Here is a 23,184-nt window from a genome sequence, read left to right on the forward strand (position 1 = left end):
ACAGGATGCTGGGTTATTACAACATGCTGTACAGGATGCTGGGTTATTACAACATGCTGTACAGGATGCTGGGTTATTACAACATGCTGTACAGGATGCTGGATTATTACAACATGCTGTACAGGATGCTGGGTTATTACAACATGCTGTACAGGATGCTGGGTTATTACAACATGCTGTACAGGATGCTGGATTATTACAACATGCTGTACAGGATGCTGGATTATTACAACATGCTGTACAGGATGCTGGGTTATTACAACATGCTGTACAGGATGCTGGATTATTACAACATGCTGTACAGGATGCTGGATTATTACAACATGCTGTACAGGATGCTGGGTTATTACAACATGCTGTACAGGATGCTGGATTATTACAACATGCTGTACAGGATGCTGGGTTATTACAACATGCTGTACAGGATGCTGGGTTATTACAACATGCTGTACAGGATGCTGGGTTATTACAACATGCTGTACAGGATGCTGGGTTATTACAACATGCTGTACGACATGCTGGGTTATTACAACATGCTGTACAGGATGCTGGGTTATTACTACATGCTGTACAGGATGCTGGGTTATTACTACATGCTGTACAGGATGCTGGGTTATTACAACATGCTGTACGACATGCTGGGTTATTACAACATGCTGTACAGGATGCTGGGTTATTACTACATGCTGTACAGGATGCTGGGTTATTACTACATGCTGTACAGGATGCTGGGTTATTACAACATGCTGTACAGGATGCTGGGTTATTACAACATGCTGTACAGGATGCTGGATTATTACAACATGCTGTACAGGATGCTGGGTTATTACAACATGCTGTACAGGATGCTGGGTTATTGCAACATGCTGTACAGGATGCTGGGTTATTACAACATGCTGTACAGGATGCTGGGTTATTACAACATGCTGTACAGGATGCTGGGTTATTACAACATGCTGTACAGGATGCTGGGTTATTACAACATGCTGTACAGGATGCTGGGTTATTACAACATGCTGTACAGGATGCTGGGTTATTACTACATGCTGTACAGGATGCTGGGTTATTACAACATGCTGTACAGGATGCTGGGTTATTACAACCATGTCATTCCGACATCTGTGTTGTAGTAAACACAGCCAGGTCATTCCAACAGCAGCCTTCTATTAATCATTTCCAGGTCATGCTGAGGTCATGGCCAAGTTGTCTGAATTTGAATTCCACCACTGGTGATATTTTTAATCCTTATATACACATATTATTGACATTAGTGATTATTCTACACTGGCCTTCATCAAGATGACCACCTTCTCATTGCTGGAATATTGCTGACTGCAGCATTAACAACAAACATTTAAATCTTCCAAATGGCCCTTGAGAATTCTTGTAATACATGTCATGAATTTCTGGTTACACTTGCTCAAAAGGTATGTTCTGTTTTTTGACAATATTTTTCATTCTAGCTTTAATTTGGCCTTTGCATTTAACCATACTGAAAGCTGAAATTTTCTTTCAAAATGTAATGAAATTTGGTACTTGTGTAGATAGATGGGCTATTATGTTCAATTTTTCAGGATGATTGAAATTTGGACCTTTACTTGACCCTTACCCTTTGATCTTGCTCCTAAATTATCTCAAAATTCATTTCCCCTCAGCGTTGACATCCTCTCATCAGAATCCACTTGACCAATGGAGCTGAAACTTCACATGCTTGGTCCACCAATGATGAAACCAGTGTTTAAGAGATTCAAATCCAATGTTAAACGTGGCAGCCATATTGAAAAGGCTATTTATGGGCATCACTAACTGTTGTTCCAAATGACATGCCACTTTGATCATACTGAAAGCTGGAACTTCTTTTGGTCATTCAGCAACAATTTTCTTTTTCTTTCACATGGACCAGTTGCTAGATGTCAAGATAATATTGCCTCGACATTGGTGCCTGATAAATAGAAGCTATAAAATTTCTGTGTTGGCCTTATCATTATAAATGGTTTGTTGCAGAAACATTGAACGCTAAACGGGTAGTTATAACTGGAGCATCTACCGGGATAGGGGAACAGATTGCATATCACTATGCAAGGTTTGGTGCCAAGATTCTGATCACTGCCCGACGAGAGGAGGTGCTGAAGCAGGTGTGTATACTTCTTAATTAAGTGAATCGTAGCTCTTTAGATATCTTTTCCAAATGAAAGATGCAATTTCCACTAAAAAAACTGAAATACAATGAATATATTATTTTGTTAACTCATAACCTTGACCAAGGACCTGTGAAGACATAGCATAGGTCTTCAGCAAACCATACTTGCTTTAGAAGGTGACTGTGCTAGTCATAAGAGGCGACTAACGGAATTGGATGGTCAGGCTCGCTGACTTGGTTGATGCATGTCATCATATCCTAATCGCGTAGATGGATGCTCATGATGTCAATCACTGAATTGTCTGGTCAAGACTCAAATATTTACAGACCGCTGTCACATAGCTGGAATATTGCTGAGTTCGGCATTAAACAACAAACAAACAACCTTGACCAAGGGAGTCTTTTGTATTTTCTGAAAAATACATGTGATGCCTAGATAATTTCTAATGATTTTGAGTTTGTGGGCAATATACATATATATAAGCACTAGTATCCTCCATATATCCAGGTAGTAGATCGATGCAGACAAGTTGGCAGCACAGAGGGCCAATATGAGTACATCACAGCTGACATGAGCGATATGTCTGCCACACAGAACGTCATACGGGTATGTCAGAGCCACAAGGAGCACATGTTTCAGGAGGCTGTGACTGATGTGTGGGTATATGTTTCAGGAGGCTGTGACTAATGTGTGGGTATATGTTTCAGGAGGCTGTGAGTGATGTGTGGGCATATGTTTCAGGAAGCTGTGAGTGATGTGTGGGTATATGTTTCAGGAGGCTGTGAGTGATGTGTGGGCATATGTTTCAGGAAGCTGTGAGTGATGTGTGGGTATATGTTTCAGGAGGCGACACGGTGTCTGGTGGGGATCGACATCCTTGTGCTGAATCTCATCACTGTTATGCCCCTGGGTGTATGATTCAGGAGGCTGTGAGTGATGTGTGGGTATATGTTTCAGGACACTTTGAGTGATGTGTGGGTATATGTTTCAGGAGGCTGTGAGTGATGTGTGGGCATATGTTACAGGACGCTTTGAGTGATGTGTGGGTCTATGTTTCAGGAGGTTTTTAGTGATGTGTGGGCATATGTTTCAGGAAGCTGTGAGTGATGTGTGGGTCTATGTTTCAGGAGGCGATACGGCGTCTGGGGGGGATGGACATCCTGGTGCTGAATCTCATCACTGTTATGCCCCTGGGTATATGATTCAGGAGGCTGTGAGTGATGTGTGGGCATATGTTACAGGACGCTTTGAGTGATGTGTGGGTCTATGTTTCAGGAAGCTGTGAGTGATGTGTGGGCATATGTTACAGGACGCTTTGAGTGATGTGTGGGTCTATGTTTCAGGAAGCTGTGAGTGATGTGTGGGTATATGTTTCAGGACGCTTTGAGTGATGTGTGGGTATATGTTACAGGACGCTTTGAGTGATGTGTGGGTCTATGTTTCAGGAAGCTGTGAGTGATGTGTGGGTATATGTTTCAGGAGGCTGTGAGCGATGTGTGGGCATATGTTACAGGACGCTTTGAGTGATGTGTGGGTCTATGTTACAGGAGGCTTTGAGTGATGTGTGGGTCTATGTTACAGGACGCTTTGAGTGATGTGTGGGTCTATGTTACAGGAGGCTTTGAGTGATGTGTGGGCATATGTTTCAGGAGGCTGTGAGTGATGTGTGGGTATATGTTACAGGACGCTTTGAGTGATGTGTGGGTCTATGTTACAGGGCGCTTTGAGTGATGTGTGGGTCTATGTTTCAGGAGGCTTTGAGTGATGTGTGGGTATATGTTTCAGGAGGCTGTGAGTGATGTGTGGGTCTATGTTTCAGGAGGCGACACGGCGTCTGGGGGGGATCGACATCCTGGTGCTGAATCACATCACTGTTATGCCCCTGGGAGAGTGGAAGGGCACCCCTCAAAACCTGTCCTCTTTGCAGCACATCTTTGATGTCAACTTCCGTGCATATGTCCACCTCACATCACATGCATTCTCAGAGCTGGAGAAAACCAGTGGCAGCGTTATTGTTGTGTCATCTTTTGCAGGTAATATTTGTGGTCACTGTGAGGATTGTTTCAGTCAGGGTTCCGGCAGGGTGGTGAGTAGTGTTGGGATGGGTAACTTGGGTACTTAGGTCGGACAGGTACTGAGTAGGACCTGAGTACCCACAGGACTACCTGGACCCATAGTTAGTCATGTGATATGGTCTTTAATGACACTAATGTCACTAATGTTTGCTTTTCTTTCTGACTATGCACACATTCCTTCTGACTTTTACATGTTTAAGATAAGATAACGATAAAGCTTCAGTCAACTTCAATGTGTGTTTGATCACATCATTTCATACTTATGTGTATCTGAATACTTCTTGCCAGGGCTCTGGTAAACCAATTCCCAAGCGAACATTTTGTACCCAACTCGAGAGGCAGCAGGAGGGGGAGGCAGCAGGAGGGGCAGCAGGAGGGGGAGGCAGCAGGACTGGGAGGAGGAGGGGGAGGAGCAGGAGGGGAGGCAGCAGGAAGGGGAGGCAACAGGACGGGGAGAAGCATGGGGAGGCAGCAGGGAGAGGAGGCAGCAGGAAGGGGAGGCAGCAGGAGGGGGAGGCAGCAGGGTTTGGGAGGCAGAAAGCGGGAGGCAGCAGGAAGGGAGGCAGCAGGAAGGGGAGGCAGCAGGAGGGGGAGGCAGCAGGGTTTGGGAGGCAGAAAGCGGGAGGCAGCAGGACGGGGAGGAGGATGGGGAGGCAGCAGGACGGGGAGGAGGATGGGGAGGCAGTAGGAGGGGGAGCAGCAGGACGGGGAGGAGGACGGGGAGGCAGTAGGAGGGGGAGCAGCAGGAGGGGAGGCAGCAGGAAGGGGAGGCAGCAGGACGGGGAGGAGGACGGGGAGGCAGTAGGAGGGGGAGCAGCAGGAGGGGAGGCAGCAGGAAGGGGAGGCAGCAGGACGGGGAGGAGGACGGGGAGGCAGTAGGAGGGGGAGCAGCAGGAGGGGAGGCAGCAGGAAGGGGAGGCAGCAGGACGGGGAGGAGGACGGGGAGGCAGTAGGAGGGGGAGCAGCAGGAGGGGAGGCAGCAGGAAGGGGAGGCAGCAGGACGGGGAGGAGGACGGGGAGGCAGTAGGAGGGGGAGCAGCAGGAGGGGAGGCAGCAGGAAGGGGAGGCAGAAGGACGGGGAGGAGGACGGGGAGGCAGTAGGAGGGGGAGCAGCAGGAGGGGAGGCAGCAGGAAGGGGAGGCAGCAGGACGGGGAGGAGGACGGGGAGGCAGTAGGAGGGGGAGCAGCAGGAGGGGAGGCAGCAGGAAGGGGAGGCAGCAGGACGGGGAGAAGCATGGGGAGGCAGCAGGACAGGGAGGAGCAGGAGGGGAGGCAGCAGGAAGGGGAGGCAGCAGGACGGGGAGAAGCATGGGGAGGCAGCAGGACAGGGAGGAGCAGGACGGGGAGGCAGCAGGAAGGGGAGGCAGCAGGGTGGGGAGTCAGAAAGTGGGAGGCAGCAGGCAGCAGGGAAGCAATTAGTTGTCCCCAAATAGCATCGTAAGCAATCAAGCTATGACATATGCAATTGGGGGAACTTCACTTCTTCCTTGTTTGTGCTTGAGTCAACACCTATTATATAGTTGTAACGATCTAGCACCTGGTATTTAGTCACATTAATCTAAGATTATTCTTCTATAAAACAGACATAGTAAGTAGATATTAATAAGGCTGCTTACTGGAGTGACGATCACACGTGAGTATAGCTGGTGTTAGGTGTTGCTGTGAGGTCGTAATGGAGTCTCCCTCTACTCCTGGATGCAAGAAATGTGGTCATTTCATGATCATGGGAGATCCTCATCTTAACTGCACAAGGTGCAGATGTACTGTATGCACTGAGGGGGTAGGTTTGAGCAGTGCGCACATACGTGAAGCGGCTAAGAAGAAAGTAGAGGTCATCACAGCTACTGACACTGTTCATGCCCCAGCTACTTCCCTTGACCCTCCTCCCTCTACCCCCAGTAGACCGTCAGCAGAACCATCTCCTATGCTTTCTATGAGCATCATACACGATCTCTTCAAACAGCAACAAGATATGATGAAGACGATGTTTGAGACTAAGTTCTCTTGAATCAACGTAGAAATGGAGAAGAGTAAGCAGGCAGCTCTGGCTAAGAAGAGTCCCCAGGTCAAGAGACCGCATTGGGGACAGCCATCTGCTACGGCCAGCCGAGACACCGTACGGTTGCCGCACAGACCACATGGCACCGGCTGATCAGCCGTCCACACAGCCAACCGTTACACCATGCGGACTCCAAGATAACCCAGCCGGCCGACCAGCCGTCCACACAGCCAACCGCTACGACGTGCAGACCCCAAGATAAAGCAGCCGGCCGACCAGCTGTCCACACAGCCAACCGTTACGACGTGCGGACCCCAAGATAACCCAGCCGGCTGACCAGCCGTCCACCCAGCCGACTGTTAGGACACCACTACAGCTACAGCTACAGCACGGACTCCACGGCTAATGCACCGACCGTCTAGTCGATCCGCTTACTGATAATCCTGATAGCACCAATCTTGCCTGGCAGGGCGTGGTTCCCCAGACTTCTGAGATTACTAATGGAAGAACCTGTCCAGTTACCTCTCCATCGAGATCTGCTATGACAACCCAAGTCCAGCATTTTCCACTACAGTCTGCCCAGCCTACATCTAACCGCCTGGAAATTATCACGCAGAAGATGCAGACATCCGGATACTCTGAGCTTGCCTCGGAAGCTGTTGCATGATCATGGGGATCTTCATCCTCCCTTTTGTATGACAACAGATGGGACAAGTTTGTTCAGTGGATAAGATGACAAGGGATTGTAACTAATGCTATATCTATCCCTATGGTATCGGATTTTCTAATACATCTACGTCAGGACAATAAATTCTGACATGGGACAATAGAAGGTTACAGATCGGTACTTCATTCTGTTTCTCAATCAGAAACCATCCCATTCTAAACAGACTAATGAGATCCTTTCTACTAGAAGATGTTCGCTCAGCTCGTATCTTCCCCAAGTTGAATCTTTCCATAGTACTATCGGCACTTTTAATGGAACCTAAAGAGCCCCTGGCTGAGGCCACCTTACTCTAAAATTCCAGGAAAGCATCTCTCCTCCTAACCATGGCGACAGCAGCAAGAGTTTCAGAACTCCATGCCTTGGACTATTCTAGTCTCACTCATGATCAACAATGGGCCTCAATCACCCTAAGAGCGCTCCCAGACTTTGTAGCCAAGAATCAATCTACCACAATGGGACCGTTAGGTCATAGACACTGTACCATTCCCGCTTTGGACCAACAGTGGATCACCCAGACAGACTTTTATGTTCCATCAGAGCTCTAAAGTTCATAGGTGCCATCGAAGGAGACTTTTTAGATCTTGCAAGACTCAATCCAACAAAGACATAACCAACAATAGCCGTATGGCTTAAAACTACCTTAACAGAGAGTTATACACAAGCACAGAACAGCACACCACATTTTGGATCCTGCTCAGCTCATGAGATAAGAGGGGGCACAGGTGGCCCAGTCATCTAAGGCGCCGTGATTCGCTGTGCAGAGTTGCGTCCCTTGGGCACACCAGAAACCTATGTTTCTAGGTTTGTCAGCACCATACCGGTGCTCGTGGGTTTCAACGAAGTGGTAAACATTTAAGACCTGCATCACTTCAGGCTTTCCTCCCACATTAAGCTGACACGCCGCAATATAACTGGACTACTGTTAAAAGCGGCGTTAAACCCAACTCACTCACTCCCTCACTCACTCGATAAGAGCCTTAGCCACGAGTCTCACTTCATGGACTAAAGTCTCAGAAGAACAAGTGGTCATTGGGTGAAAATAGACCAGAAATGACTTTATTATTATCATCAGGATTAGCAAATATAACGGTAATTCTTGTGACTTTTCTGATTTACAAGTCCTCAGGGGGAATTTCAGAGGGAAGTTATCTTGAGTTAGGATTAGAATCAAAGAATAATGGGTTCAAGAAGAGAATACTGTCAATTACACAGGAAGTTACTAGAGCCAGATCCCACCGGGTCCCTCTGATATATTCTGTCAAAGATGTAAAAGAGGTAGTAGTTTCGTAGGAATTATCGAACAATAGTTATCACTGTTAATAATTCTAAGAATACAACCTCTATAACATCGGAAGTACTCCCACCCACCTCCGAAATTCATGTACCCCTAGTGGTTAGATGTGGGAAGAAGTGAAGTTCCCGCCGTTGCATACATCACAGCTTGATTGGTTACGAGGCTGTTTGGGAACAACTAGCTGTGTGATGGACAGTGAAGAGGACAGTTGAAAATCTGAAAATTTTAGTTAGTTCTGAAGCCAAAATACAGGATTTATGGCAAAGATGTAATATAGGTGGTGTCTTTGAATTATTAACAATGATAACTATTGTTCGATGTTAGCATGATGTGTATTCCAGCATGGGAGTACATGGCAAACAATTCATGGCAACACATGCAATCTTACTCCTTTCATCTGATACATATAACGATACAATCCTAATATCAAATAGATCCTCAAATCCTAAGTTTGAAACCTTACTTGTTATGTAATAAAAGTTCATTATCATTCTGGCTTTTCTTTGTAAATGCAGTAACACTAAAATGATGAAAAATTAGGAAAAATTATTTTGAATAATCTTTCGGAACATTTTATTTATCAAAGATTGATCTCTAACAGGTTTGTCTTTTTATAATAAAGCTAACTACCTATCTGATTTTTAAGTCTATTTTGACATTTTTCATGTTGAAAAAAACACAACATTGTTATGTTTGAAAAGCATAAAATTCTGTTGTATAAACAGAACTCTTTAGTATATATGTATTATTTTGTCATCAATGAAGTTCAGTTCATAACAGTAACCTTTGTCATCCATGCTTCATGGTGTAACCCAACACCTGTGTATTTCTTTTCATCCTTTTGACGCTCAGTTTAATTACTTTATTACAGGTTTAATTCGTAGTAACACAGCTCAGTCCCCCAGATCACCTGACTCTGCGGCTGTGTCCCAGGGTAGCTGATGCTGTCCATGACATTACTTTGCCCTGTATCCCAGGGTAGCTGATGCTGTCCATGACATTACTTTGCCCTGTATCCCAGGGTAGCTGATGCTGTCCATGACATTACTTTGCCCTGTATCCCAGGGTAGCTGATGCTGTCCATGACATTACTTTGCCCTGTATCCCAGGGTAGCTGATGCTGTCCATGACATTACTTTGCCCTGTATCCCAGGGTAGCTGATGCTGTCCATGACATTACTTTGCCCCGTGTCCCAAGGTAGCTGATGCTGTCCATCACATTACTTTGCCCTGTGTCCCAAGGTAGCTGATGCTGTCCATGACATAACTTTGCTCTGTATTCCAGGGTAGCTGATGCTGTCCATGACATTACTTTGCCCTGTGTCCCAAGGTAGCTGATGCTGTCTATGACATAACTTTGCTCTGTATTCCAGGGTAGCTGATGCTGTCCATCACATTACTTTGCCCTGTGTCCCAGGGTAGCTGATGCTGTCTATGACATAACTTTGCTCTGTATTCCAGGGTAGCTGATGCTGTCCATGACATTACTTTGCTCTGTATTCCAGGGTAGCTGATGCTGTCTATGACATAACTTTGCTCTGTATTCCAGGGTAGCTGATGCTGTCCATCACATTACTTTGCCCTGTGTCCCAGGGTAGCTGATGCTGTCTATGACATAACTTTGCTCTGTATTCCAGGGTAGCTGATGCTGTCCATGACATTACTTTGCTCTGTATTCCAGGGTAGCTGATGCTGTCCATCACATTACTTTGCCCTGTGTCCCAGGGTAGCTGATGCTGTCTATGACATAACTTTGCTCTGTTTTACAGGGTAGCTGATGCTGTCTATGACATAACTTTGCTCTGTGTCCCAGGGTAGCTGATGCTGTCCATCACAGTACTTTGCCCCGTGTCCCAGGGTAGCTGATGCTGTCCATGACATTACTTTGCTCTGTATTCCAGGGTAGCTGATGCTGTCTATGACATTACTTTGCCATGTATTCCAGGGTAGCTGATGCTGTCCATCACAGTACTTTGCCCCGTGTCCCAGGGTAGCTGATGCTGTCTATGACATAACTTTGCTCTGTATTCCAGGGTAGCTGATGCTGTCTATGACATAACTTTGCTCTGTATTCCAGGGTAGCTGATGCTGTCTATGACATTGCTCTGCTCTGAATCCCAGGGTAGCTGATGCTGTCCATCACAGTACTTTGCCCCGTGTCCCAGGGTAGCTGATGCTGTCCATGACATAACTTTGCTCTGTATTCCAGGGTAGCTGATGCTGTCTATGACATAACTTTGCTCTGTATTCCAGGGTAGCTGATGCTGTCTATGACATTGCTCTGCTCTGAATCCCAGGGTAGCTGATGCTGTCCATCACAGTACTTTGCCCCGTGTCCCAGGGTAGCTGATGCTGTCTATGACATTACTTTGCTCTGTATTCCAGGGTAGCTGATGCTGTCTATGACATAACTTTGCTCTGTATTCCAGGGTAGCTGATGCTGTCTATGACATTGCTCTGCTCTGAATCCCAGGGTAGCTGATGCTGTCCATCACAGTACTTTGCCCCGTGTCCCAGGGTAGCTGATGCTGTCCATGACATAACTTTGCTCTGTATTCCAGGGTAGCTGATGCTGTCCATCACAGTACTTTGCCCCGTGTCCCAGGGTAGCTGATGCTGTCTATGACATAACTTTGCTCTGTATTCCAGGGTAGCTGATGCTGTCCATCACATTACTTTGCTCTGTATTCCAGGGTAGCTGATGCTGTCTATGACATAACTTTGCTCTGTATTCCAGGGTAGCTGATGCTGTCCATGACATTACTTTGCCCTGTATTCCAGGGTAGCTGATGCTGTCCATCACATTACTTTGCCCTGTATTCCAGGGTAGCTGATGCTGTCCATGACATTACTTTGCCCTGTATTCCAGGGTAGCTGATGCTGTCCATCACATTACTTTGCTCTGTATCCCAGGGTAGCTGATGCTGTCCATGACATTACTTTGCCCTGTATTCCAGGGTAGCTGATGCTGTCTATGACATAACTTTGCTCTGTATCCCAGGGTAGCTGATGCTGTCCATCACATTACTTTGCTCTGTATTCCAGGGTAGCTGATGCTGTCTATGACATTACTCTGCTCTGTATTCCAGGGTAGCTGATGCTGTCCATGACATTACTTTGCCCTGTATCCCAGGGTAGCTGATGCTGTCTATGACATTACTCTGCTCTGTATTCCAGGGTAGCTGATGCTGTCTATGACATTACTTTGCCCTGTATTCCAGGGTAGCTGATGCTGTCTATGACATTACTTTGCCCCGTGTCCCAGGGTAGCTGATGCTGTCCATCACATTACTTTGCTCTGTATCCCAGGGTAGCTAATGCTGTCTATGACATTACTTTGCTCTGTATCCCAGGGTAGCTGATGCTGTCCATCACATTACTTTGCTCTGTATTCCAGGGTAGCTGATGCTGTCCATGACATTACTTTGCTCTGTATCCCAGGGTAGCTGATGCTGTCCATCACATTACTTTGCCCCGTGTCCCAGGGTAGCTGATGCTGTCCATCACATTACTTTGCTCTGTATCCCAGGGTAGCTGATGCTGTCCATGACATTACTTTGCCCCGTGTCCCAGGGTAGCTGATGCTGTCCATCACATTACTTTGCCCTGTATCCCAGGGTAGCTGATGCTGTCCATCACATTACTTTGCTCTGTATTCCAGGGTAGCTGATGCTGTCTATGACATAACTTTGCTCTGTATTCCAGGGTAGCTGATGCTGTCCATGACATTACTTTGCCCCGTGTTCCAGGGTAGCTGATGCTGTCCATCACATTACTTTGCCCCGTGTCCCAGGGTAGCTGATGCTGTCTATGACATAACTTTGCTCTGTATTCCAGGGTAGCTGATGCTGTCCATCACATTACTTTGCCCCGTGTCCCAGGGTAGCTGATGCTGTCTATGACATAACTTTGCTCTGTATTCCAGGGTAGCTGATGCTGTCCATCACAGTACTTTGCCCCGTGTCCCAGGGTAGCTGATGCTGTCCATGACATTACTTTGCTCTGTATTCCAGGGTAGCTGATGCTGTCTATGACATAACTTTGCTCTGTATTCCAGGGTAGCTGATGCTGTCCATGACATTACTTTGCCCCGTGTTCCAGGGTAGCTGATGCTGTCCATCACATTACTTTGCCCCGTGTCCCAGGGTAGCTGATGCTGTCTATGACATAACTTTGCTCTGTATTCCAGGGTAGCTGATGCTGTCCATCACATTACTTTGCCCCGTGTCCCAGGGTAGCTGATGCTGTCTATGACATAACTTTGCTCTGTACCCCAGGGTAGCTGATGCTGTCCATCACATTACTTTGCCCCGTGTCCCAGGGTAGCTGATGCTGTCCATGACATAACTTTGCTCTGTATTCCAGGGTAGCTGATGCTGTCCATCACATTACTTTGCCCCGTGTCCCAGGGTAGCTGATGCTGTCCATGACATTACTTTGCTCTGTATTCCAGGGTAGCTGATGCTGTCCATCACATTACTTTGCCCCGTGTCCCAGGGTAGCTGATGCTGTCCATCACATTACTTTGCCCCGTGTCCCAGGGTAGCTGATGCTGTCCATGACATTACTTTGCTCTGTATTCCAGGGTAGCTGATGCTGTCCATCACATTACTTTGCCCCGTGTGCCAGGGTAGCTGATGCTGTCCATGACATAACTTTGCTCTGTATTCCAGGGTAGCTGATGCTGTCCATCACATTACTTTGCCCCGTGTCCCAGGGTAGCTGATGCTGTCCATAACATAACTTTGCTCTGTATTCCAGGGTAGCTGATGCTGTCCATCACATTACTTTGCCCCGTGTCCCAGGGTAGCTGATGCTGTCCATGACATTACTTTGCCCTGTGTCCCAAGGTAGCTGATGCTGTCCATGACATTACTTTGCTCTGTATTCCAGGGTAGCTGATGCTGTCCATCACATTACTTTGCCCTGTATTCCAGGGTAGCTGATGCTGTCCATGACATTACTTTGCTCTGTATCCCAGGGTAGCTGATGCTGTCCATCACATTACTTTGCCCTGTGTCCCAAGGTAGCTAATGCTGTCCATGACATTACTTTGCTCTGTATTCCAGGGTAGCTGATGCTGTCCATCACAGTACTTTGCCCCGTGTCCCAGGGTAGCTGATGCTGTCTATGACATAACTTTGCTCTGTATTCCAGGGTAGCTGATGCTGTCCATCACATTACTTTGCTCTGTATTCCAGGGTAGCTGATGCTGTCTATGACATAACTTTGCTCTGTATTCCAGGGTAGCTGATGCTGTCCATGACATTACTTTGCCATGTATTCCAGGGTAGCTGATGCTGTCCATCACATTACTTTGCTCTGTATTCCAGGGTAGCTGATGCTGTCCATCACATTACTTTGCTCTGTATCCCAGGGTAGCTGATGCTGTCCATCACATTACTTTGCCCCGTGTCCCAGGGTAGCTGATGCTGTCCATCACATTACTTTGCTCTGTATTCCAGGGTAGCTGATGCTGTCCATGACATTACTTTGCCATGTATTCCAGGGTAGCTGATGCTGTCCATCACATTACTTTGCTCTGTATCCCAGGGTAGCTGATGCTGTCCATCACATTACTTTGCCCCGTGTCCCAGGGTAGCTGATGCTGTCCATCACATTACTTTGCTCTGTATTCCAGGGTAGCTGATGCTGTCCATCACATTACTTTGCCCCGTGTCCCAGGGTAGCTGATGCTGTCCATCACATTACTTTGCCCCGTGTCCCAGGGTAGCTGATGCTGTCCATGACATTACTTTGCCCCGTGTCCCAGGGTAGCTGATGCTGTCCATCACATTACTTTGCCCCGTGTCCCAGGGTAGCTGATGCTGTCCATCACATTACTTTGCCCCGTGTCCCAGGGTAGCTGATGCTGTCCATGACATTACTTTGCTCTGTATTCCAGGGTAGCTGATGCTGTCCATCACATTACTTTGCCCCGTGTCCCAGGGTAGCTGATGCTGTCCATCACATTACTTTGCCCCGTGTCCCAGGGTAGCTGATGCTGTCCATGACATTACTTTGCTCTGTATTCCAGGGTAGCTGATGCTGTCCATCACATTACTTTGCCCCGTGTCCCAGGGTAGCTGATGCTGTCCATGACATAACTTTGCTCTGTATTCCAGGGTAGCTGATGCTGTCCATCACATTACTTTGCCCCGTGTCCCAGGGTAGCTGATGCTGTCCATGACATTACTTTGCCCTGTGTCCCAAGGTAGCTGATGCTGTCCATGACATTACTTTGCTCTGTATTCCAGGGTAGCTGATGCTGTCCATCACATTACTTTGCCCTGTATTCCAGGGTAGCTGATGCTGTCCATGACATTACTTTGCTCTGTATCCCAGGGTAGCTGATGCTGTCCATCACATTACTTTGCCCTGTGTCCCAAGGTAGCTAATGCTGTCCATGACATTACTTTGCTCTGTATTCCAGGGTAGCTGATGCTGTCCATCACAGTACTTTGCCCCGTGTCCCAGGGTAGCTGATGCTGTCTATGACATAACTTTGCTCTGTATTCCAGGGTAGCTGATGCTGTCCATCACATTACTTTGCTCTGTATTCCAGGGTAGCTGATGCTGTCTATGACATTACTTTGCTCTGTATTCCAGGGTAGCTGATGCTGTCCATGACATTACTTTGCCATGTATTCCAGGGTAGCTGATGCTGTCCATCACATTACTTTGCTCTGTATTCCAGGGTAGCTGATGCTGTCCATGACATTACTTTGCTCTGTATTCAAGGGTAGCTGATGCTGTCCATCACATTACTTTGCTCTGTATCCCAGGGTAGCTAATGCTGTCTATGACATAACTTTGCCCTGTATTCCAGGGTAGCTGATGCTGTCCATCACATTACTTTGCCATGTATTCCAGGGTAGCTGATGCTGCCCATGACATTACTTTCCTCTGTATTTCAGGGTAGCTGATGCTGTCTATGACATTACTTTGCCATGTATTCCAGGGTAGCTGATGCTGTCCATCACATTACTTTGCTCTGTATTCCAGGGTAGCTGATGCTGTCTATGACATAACTTTGCTCTGTATTCCAGGGTAGCTGATGCTGTCTATAACATTACTTTGCTCTGTATTCCAGGGTAGCTGATGCTGTCTATAACATTACTTTACCCTGTATACCAGGGTAGCTGATGCTGTCTATAACATTATTGTGCCCTGTGTTCCAGGGTAGCTGATGCTGTCCATCACATTACTCTGCTCTGTATTCCAGGGTAGCTGATGCTGTCTATAACATTACTTTACCCTGTATACCAGGGTAGCTGATGCTGTCCATCACATTACTCTGCTCTGTATTCCAGGGTAGCTGATGCTGTCTATAACATTACTTTACCCTGTATTCCAGGGTAGCTGATGCTGTCTATAACATTATTGTGCCCTGTGTTCCAGGGTAGCTGATGCTGTCTATAACATTATTGTGCCCTGTGTTCCAGGGTAGCTGATGCTGTCTATAACATTATTGTGCCCTGTATACCAGGGTAGCTGATGCTGTCTATAACATTATTGTGCCCTGTGTTCCAGGGAAAGTGTCCATCCCTTTCGTAGCTCCATACTCTGCATCCAAGTTTGCCCTGGATGGATTTTTCAGTGCTTTGAGACAGGAGCTAAGGATGAAAAACTGTGATATATCTATTACATTATGCATCATTGGATTGGTAGGTAAGTGAACTCCTCCTAGGTTTGTCACCTTCATTCCCATGGGGACACTCTCACTACCCTTACTATAAGGCAACACTTTTTGATTTTTTATGTTTCACAGATTTATTCCAGCTTTTCCACACAAGGCCAGTCTAAATAAAAATAAAATAAACAGCTATGTCAATCATTTATTTTTATGAAAACCATTCTGCATTTGAGTTCAAAGTACAGTTGGCGTCTTGAATCACTGATAGTGATGTAGACATGGAATTTATATATTTATAACATTTTTTTATTGAGGGTCTATATTACTAAGAGCGGGAGACATAATAAAAATATATATTTTTATGTTTCATTTATTTATTTCTAAGCTGAATTCAGTTGGGGCAGCAGGCCTGTGAAACAAACAAAAAAAATTTCTGGCCTTAGAGTCACGCAAAATATTTTTGAGATCATTAACATCTTTTCTTCTGAAACTGCTTGTTGATAACACTTAATATTTACATGATTCTCAACAAGGCCTACCAGGTCAGTGGCATATATCTTTCAAAGACCTACTTCATCCTCAAAAGATTATTAGGGAAATTATGGTCAGCCATTCAGTTGAAATAAAGAAGTAATAAGAGTATGTAATTACAGTCAAGTGTTACGGAAAGATTATAAATCACTAATAAAGGTCAAAATAAAAACAATGTGTACTGAAGAGTGTCACATAAAGGGACACCGAATGCTAAAGACAACATTGATAATAAAGAATGCCAGATGGTGCTGCAATTTGTACATCATTTCAATTTTAATCGGTTTGTACATCATCACTTCTGTACATGTGTGTTACATCATCACTTCTGTACATGTGTGTTACATCATCACTTCTGTACATGTGTGTTACATCATCACTTCTGTACATGTGTGTTACATCATCACTTCTGTACATGTGTGTTACATCATCACTTCTGTACATGTGTGTTACATCATCACTTCTGTACATGTGTTGGATGTCACGGTTGATGACACAGTTATCTTACACCATTATCTTACAATGGATAACGCACATTAGCTGGATTGAATAGATCATCTTCCACAGGCTGCGCCTCGTAATTACCATGTTTTTAAGCTTGGCTCGGGGGTCAGGCCTATTATCAGGTAATCAAGAATTAGATTATGTTCAGAGCCTGATGAATCCTTGGTTGCCATGTTGCCTTGTTTGAGTTTGAAAAACAGGAGCATGGGGCTGTTTCCCAGCCACTGACGCTACGAGCATTGTGGACATAAGAAGCGTACTGTCAGGGCGATCATCAAAAGCTCAGACTCCATCATTATGTCAGATCATCAGCATCAAGTACAGAAAAAAAATGTAAAAAAATACATTGTACCCCCAAATCTTGGAAACAAATAACTATGCTTCATTTTGTTGGAAAAAGAGAAACTGTCTACCACAAAAACACAATGTTGCAATGGCTCGTAGTTTCAAATAAAAAAAATATGTGGTTTTGCAGCTGTAGTTGAACAAATATCTGGTCTCAGTACATTATCCCAGGTTCCCCCACCACCCTCCTTGCTGGTTGGTTGTTAAGCAAGGAGGGTGGTTATGTCTGAAACAAAATATTCACATCTTCATAAATTTACTCAACAAGAAATATTGGTTATGTAGACCTGAAATTCCAGATGGAATCAGTATGGAAACTTCACACTTCAGTTGACGGTTGCCGTTACAAGGTTTTTTTGAGTGATTGGTCACTTGAATTACAACACCATTCATTAGATTTGGTATTAGTAATGAGTTGTTTTCATTGGATAACATGGGTTTGGGAAACACTCCATGTAGTCATGGTCGTCACGTCTCAGCAACAAGTTTTCATTGTACATTGACCAGTATGGGACCACGAAGCTCTCTGAGTAAACACATCATCTATAGTGAATAGTGCCTTTTCCTCCTTGTTCTCTCTAAAACAGAGTTGTAAGTGGAAAACAGAAGGTCAGACTGCATGGTCATGCTCGGAGCACCAATGTTGCCAGCTCAGTAAGGGAATGATTGTTTGACTGTACATAGCTAGCTGTTCTTAACAGACTGATAATATCATTCTTCCTGGAGGATGTCAGAACTCCGCATACTTTCCTGAATAGGATCTTATTTGCGTTGATTGATAAACCATATAAACCATTAGCAGGGGAGTTCCTTTTTCAGTTATCTGTTCCGCTAGCTATGACTACAGCAGCTTGAGTATCGAAGTATACATGAATCATTTGGGACTTATTCACGCAGAGGATTAGAGCTCAATGTTTATCCATTCTCTCCCACAGTTTGTGGCCAAGATCCAGTCAGCATATGTGGGACATGGACAACACTCCAAACCTGTTAGGTTAGACTGTGGATCACCCTGATCAATGCCCATGTCCAGTTAGAGCACTAAAGTTTTATCTGGCAGCAATGGAATCACATAAAGGGCACAGAGAACCACTTTTCTTATCTTGTAAGGCAGCTTCAGACAAGGACATCATGAAAGCCAAAGTTGCAGGAAGGCTAAAGACCTCAATATCAGTAACAGGAAGTGATGTCATAATAGGACAAGTGACACTGAAAGACCACAATGACACCACAATTTCTTCAAGAGGTTCAAATACAGTTTTTGTTAAGGCTGCCTCAGTAGCCATTTTTAAAAATGTAATGACATTTGGTCTATGTTTAGTTAGAAGTGGGACTCAACATTAATACAGTATTCCATTTTTTGTGATATTTTAAATTTTGAACCTTCTTTTGACCATGCTCAGTAATTTGCCGACTGACGAAGCTGAACCTTGTTTCTCCTTATGAGGAAATCATATTTTGTACACATCCGTAGAATTTGTGTTGGTGATTTTAAAAAGGCCTCAGTATTTATGAGGAAAGTATTTAAATATCAGTGCTGACCTCTGCTTCTTTTAAGATTGGTAAACTATCAGATACAGTAACATGCCACTATTTGTCATATTTTCATATTTACAATATATTTGACAATATACGTTTAATTGTTTCAGTAATGCATGTAGACAATGTTCTGATCAATCTCATATGCAAGGTGGATCACCAGCAAAGTGACGTAGGCAATGTTCGTGTTTCCTCCATATGTGACTGTCTGTTTTCTTGTAGTGGTTCTACACAATAGGTAGGGGAGCATCAAACATAGATGTTATGATCAGCTTTGAAAAATGGCCGCCATAGATAGAACAGTTTTGGAACCAAAACCTAATGCCACAGCTCACCCGAAATATTGCACGTGGAATGTGCAATTGCTCTGTGCATTTGAATAGGGGGTCAATCTTGATTTTGACACTTCAGTTAAATGGTCATCAAATTGCTGAGCCATTAGTATTGTTTACTTTCAGTAAGAAGTAAGCTCTCTACTCTTGCTTTCGTGCAGCATTTGTAATCAGATATGGGAAAACATCATCTACAACTTGGGAAGCCTTGATCAACTTGACAAGTCCAGATTAATCAGAAACTAGGCTTTAAGAAATCAAGCCCAAACAGCCAATCCAATTGCTATTTACCTACGCCAGGCCACCCACCAAGTTCACGATACTGACCACTGCTGATTAGAAACCAAGCAGCTGATCATTTTTCTCTGTGACCATATTTGGTACCACCATCAACACTTTGTAGCCAAAAGCCAATGTTTTAATTGTAGAAACTGTAGTGTAGAAACTGTAGTGTAGAAACTGTAGTGTAGAAACTGTAGTGTAGAAACTGTAGTGTAGAAACTGTAGTGTAGAAACTGGGGCAATCACTGATGGCCACATGTAAAGTTTTCAGATGAGTCAAGATACACTCTGGACTTTTTGGAGACATGTGGAAATATCTGGAGGTGTCCCAACGAACATAAGGCAACATGAGACATTTGGGATGGGGTCTGTAGTGATATGGGGCGGGATCACAATGACTGCCAGAATGCCACTGCATATTGTCCATGCAAGGGACACTGGACAGAACTACCAAGACTACATACCGGCACCAATAGTTGTGCCATTTGCATGCCATGCTGCTCCAAGTTTTGTCTTCAGGGTGATAACACTTGTACCCTCCATGGACTTATGGTAATTGACTATTTCCAGTAGCAAAACATCATCAGGAAGCAATGGCCAGCCATGATCCCTGACCACTCCCTCATAGAGCACATCTGGGACATGATACGGAGACTTGTACTCCCGACATCAGAGTCGAGCTGCTACATTAGCCAAACTGGACCAAGCCCTGCAAGAGGAGTGGATGTTGGACAAGTCATCAACGTTCATTTTGTTACACAGCCCTGTTGTCTCGGTTGTTTGCACCCTAACAGGGGCGGTCGGGTAGCCTAGTGGTTAAAGCGTTCGCTCGTCACGCCGAAGACCTGGGTTCGATTCCCGACATGGGTACAATGTGTGAAGCCCATTTCTGGTGTCCCCCGCCGTGATATTGCTGGAATATTGCTAAAAGCGGCGTAAAACCATACTCACTCACTCACTTGCGACCTAACAATACACCGCCAACATGTTGTGTTCATTGTCATGTTACACCTAGTCCTTACTTTTGCTTATCCATCCATTACCATCACTTGATACCTCTTTGCTCTTTGTGTTTCTGTAATCATCGTTATTTTAGGTAAGGTGAGAGACAGTTTCATGGATAACAACCTCTTGTAATGTCAAGAATTGATGGTCAAAACCAATTTACCATGAATTTGGAAAATACATGAATTTGATTTGTCAATCAGAGGTATTAAATCACAATAAACCCCTCTGATTGAAACAGACGATTTGATGGCTGCATCACCGCCGAAGCTAATATTCTTAAAATAGTACTTCTTTTACAGTCATTGTCGGAAGGCATATATAAATAATTATATGTACAATTATAGGCAACAAAATGCAAAGTTGCGGTCACTACAATATTCAAAGGATGTGTGGCAATACATTTAGTGCAAAAAACATGATGGAAATCTGCAAAGAGAATGTATTTTAAAATTTGTGGAGAGCTTGCTATTTGGCGCTTTTCTATATACGACTGTAACGTCATATCTTTTGCATCACAATGAGCGATATGATGTCATAATAGTGCTATCCGGTGTAGAACAAAACCTTTGAGAGGTTTGTGTAGTTTTCTTTAGTGTGCCAATGTCATGTCAGCTTACCAAGTTGACATGCTACATGCTTTCAGTGCCTGTCATAAGCTTGAGTGAAGTATTATGTTGTAAACAAACTGCTTGAGCATACAGCTCACCATATTTTGTTTGAAGGATGTTGTGCGGTGATTCTGTAAATTCTGATCGACAACCCATCCAAAACACTGGACTCAACCCGTGCCACTTCACTCAATATATTTGCTGACACCAAAGAGTTCACATTTTATTTACTCATGGTAGAATGGAGATAAACATATGTTTTCTCAATGTACAGCTAGGTTACGTGTAGATTTAATTGCGTTAAATTTAACATTTTAACCTCAGCTGCGGTTTAGTTCCAAATTCAATTTAGCAGGGTTAAATCTACAGGAAACCTAACTGTACATTGAGAACACCTTATGTGTATCTCCTAATTGACAAGCAGGTTCAATTGAATTGCATGGTTAAATACACAGATTCATTTTTGGAAAGACTCGAGAATTTTTTTGGGAAAATCCAACCAATATTTTGTAAATAATAGGAAATCTGGAATTTGAACGGAGTGTTTACATTCTAGCAAATTGTGCCTTGAAAAATATTTGAATCAGTGGTGAAGTCTGTGATGCTATTTACTAGCTCTCTCCTTCCAGGTACAGACAATGCTTTGTCAAAGTTGATGGAGTTTCGACAGGACTTCCTGCTGAGTGTGATGAAGCCCGCCACACCCACAGACACAGCTCTGGCCATTGTCAAGGGGGGGCAGAGGCGCGTCAGGGAGATCTACTACCCCTACCTGGATGTCAGGATACCATACTTACTGAGAGATTGGCTACCCAATGCCATAGAGTCTGTCACACGCTACATCTCTACACCCTCTCACTACAAGAGATAGTGTGAAGTGTGTCACACGCTACATTGTTACACACTCACACTACAAAAGATTGCTACCAGCTTTTCTTCAGACATGTAGATTGTGGGTATTGTACAACTTGCTTCTCAGGTCATCCTCAGAGAAAATAGAGCATGTCCGTCAAACACAACCATCACACAACATGACTACACCATCACACAACATGACTACACCATCACACAACATGACTACACCATCACACAACATGACTACACCATCACACAACATGACTACACCATCACACAACATGACTACACCATCACACAACATGACTACACCATCACACAACATGTATACACCATCACACAACATGTCTACACCATCACACAACATGTCTACACCATCACACAACATGACTACACCATCACACAACATGACTACACCATCACACAACATGTCTACACCATCACACAACATGTCTACACCATCACACAACATGTCTACACCATCACACAACATGACTACACCATCACACAACATGACTACACCATCACACAACATGACTACACCATCACACAACATGACTACACCATCACACAACATGACTACACCATCACACAACATGACTACACCATCACACAACATGACTACACCATCACACAACATGACTACACCATCACACAACATGTCTACACCATCACACAACATGACTACACCATCACACAACATGACTACACCATCACACAACATGACTACACCATCACACAACATGACTACACCATCACACAACATGTATACACCATCACACAACATGTATACACCATCACACAACATGTATACACCATCACACAACATGACTACACCATCACACAACATGTATACACCATCACACAACATGACTACACCAAAACACAACATGACTACACCATCACACAACATGTATACACCATCACACAACATGTCTACACCAAAACACAACATGACTACACCAAAACACAACATGTCTACACCATCACACAACATGTCTACACCATCACACAACATGACTACACCATCACACAACATGACTACACCATCACACAACATGACTACACCATCACACAACATGTCTACACCATCACACAACATGTCTACACCATCACACAACATGACTACACCATCACACAACATGTCTACACCATCACACAACATGTCTACACCATCACACAACATGTCTACACCATCACACAACATGTCTACACCATCACACAACATGTATACACCATCACACAACATGTCTACACCATCACACAATATGTCTACACCATCACACAACATGTATACACCATCACACA

At 44.7% G+C, this 23,184-nt stretch overlaps 1 protein-coding gene across 5 annotated transcripts in view; it reads left to right on the forward strand.

Moving 5' to 3' along the window:
- Positions 1-22,154, forward strand: part of LOC124116686 (hydroxysteroid 11-beta-dehydrogenase 1-like protein) — a 140,658-nt gene extending 118,504 nt beyond the window's left edge. For 4 of the 5 annotated variants that reach the window (XM_048395111.1, XM_048395112.1, XM_048395110.1 and 1 more), the window contains 5 exons: positions 2,005-2,135; positions 2,649-2,747; positions 3,961-4,174; positions 15,770-15,907; positions 21,651-22,154. In XM_048395111.1, coding sequence (XP_048251068.1) covers positions 2,005-2,135; positions 2,649-2,747; positions 3,961-4,174; positions 15,770-15,907; positions 21,651-21,892 — 824 coding nt within the window. In that variant the 3' untranslated portion in view covers positions 21,893-22,154. Of the gene's footprint in view, positions 1-2,004; positions 2,136-2,648; positions 2,748-3,960; positions 4,175-15,769; positions 15,908-19,676; positions 20,196-21,650 lie in introns of those variants that run through there. The other variant, XM_048395113.1, reaches the window with a different exon arrangement.
- Positions 22,155-23,184: the final 1,030 nt, after the last annotated feature.

Source organism: Haliotis rufescens, unplaced genomic scaffold (genome assembly GCF_023055435.1).
Source record: "Haliotis rufescens isolate VD_foot unplaced genomic scaffold, xgHalRufe1.0.p SCAF_14, whole genome shotgun sequence".
Taxonomy (NCBI): domain Eukaryota; kingdom Metazoa; phylum Mollusca; class Gastropoda; order Lepetellida; family Haliotidae; genus Haliotis; species Haliotis rufescens.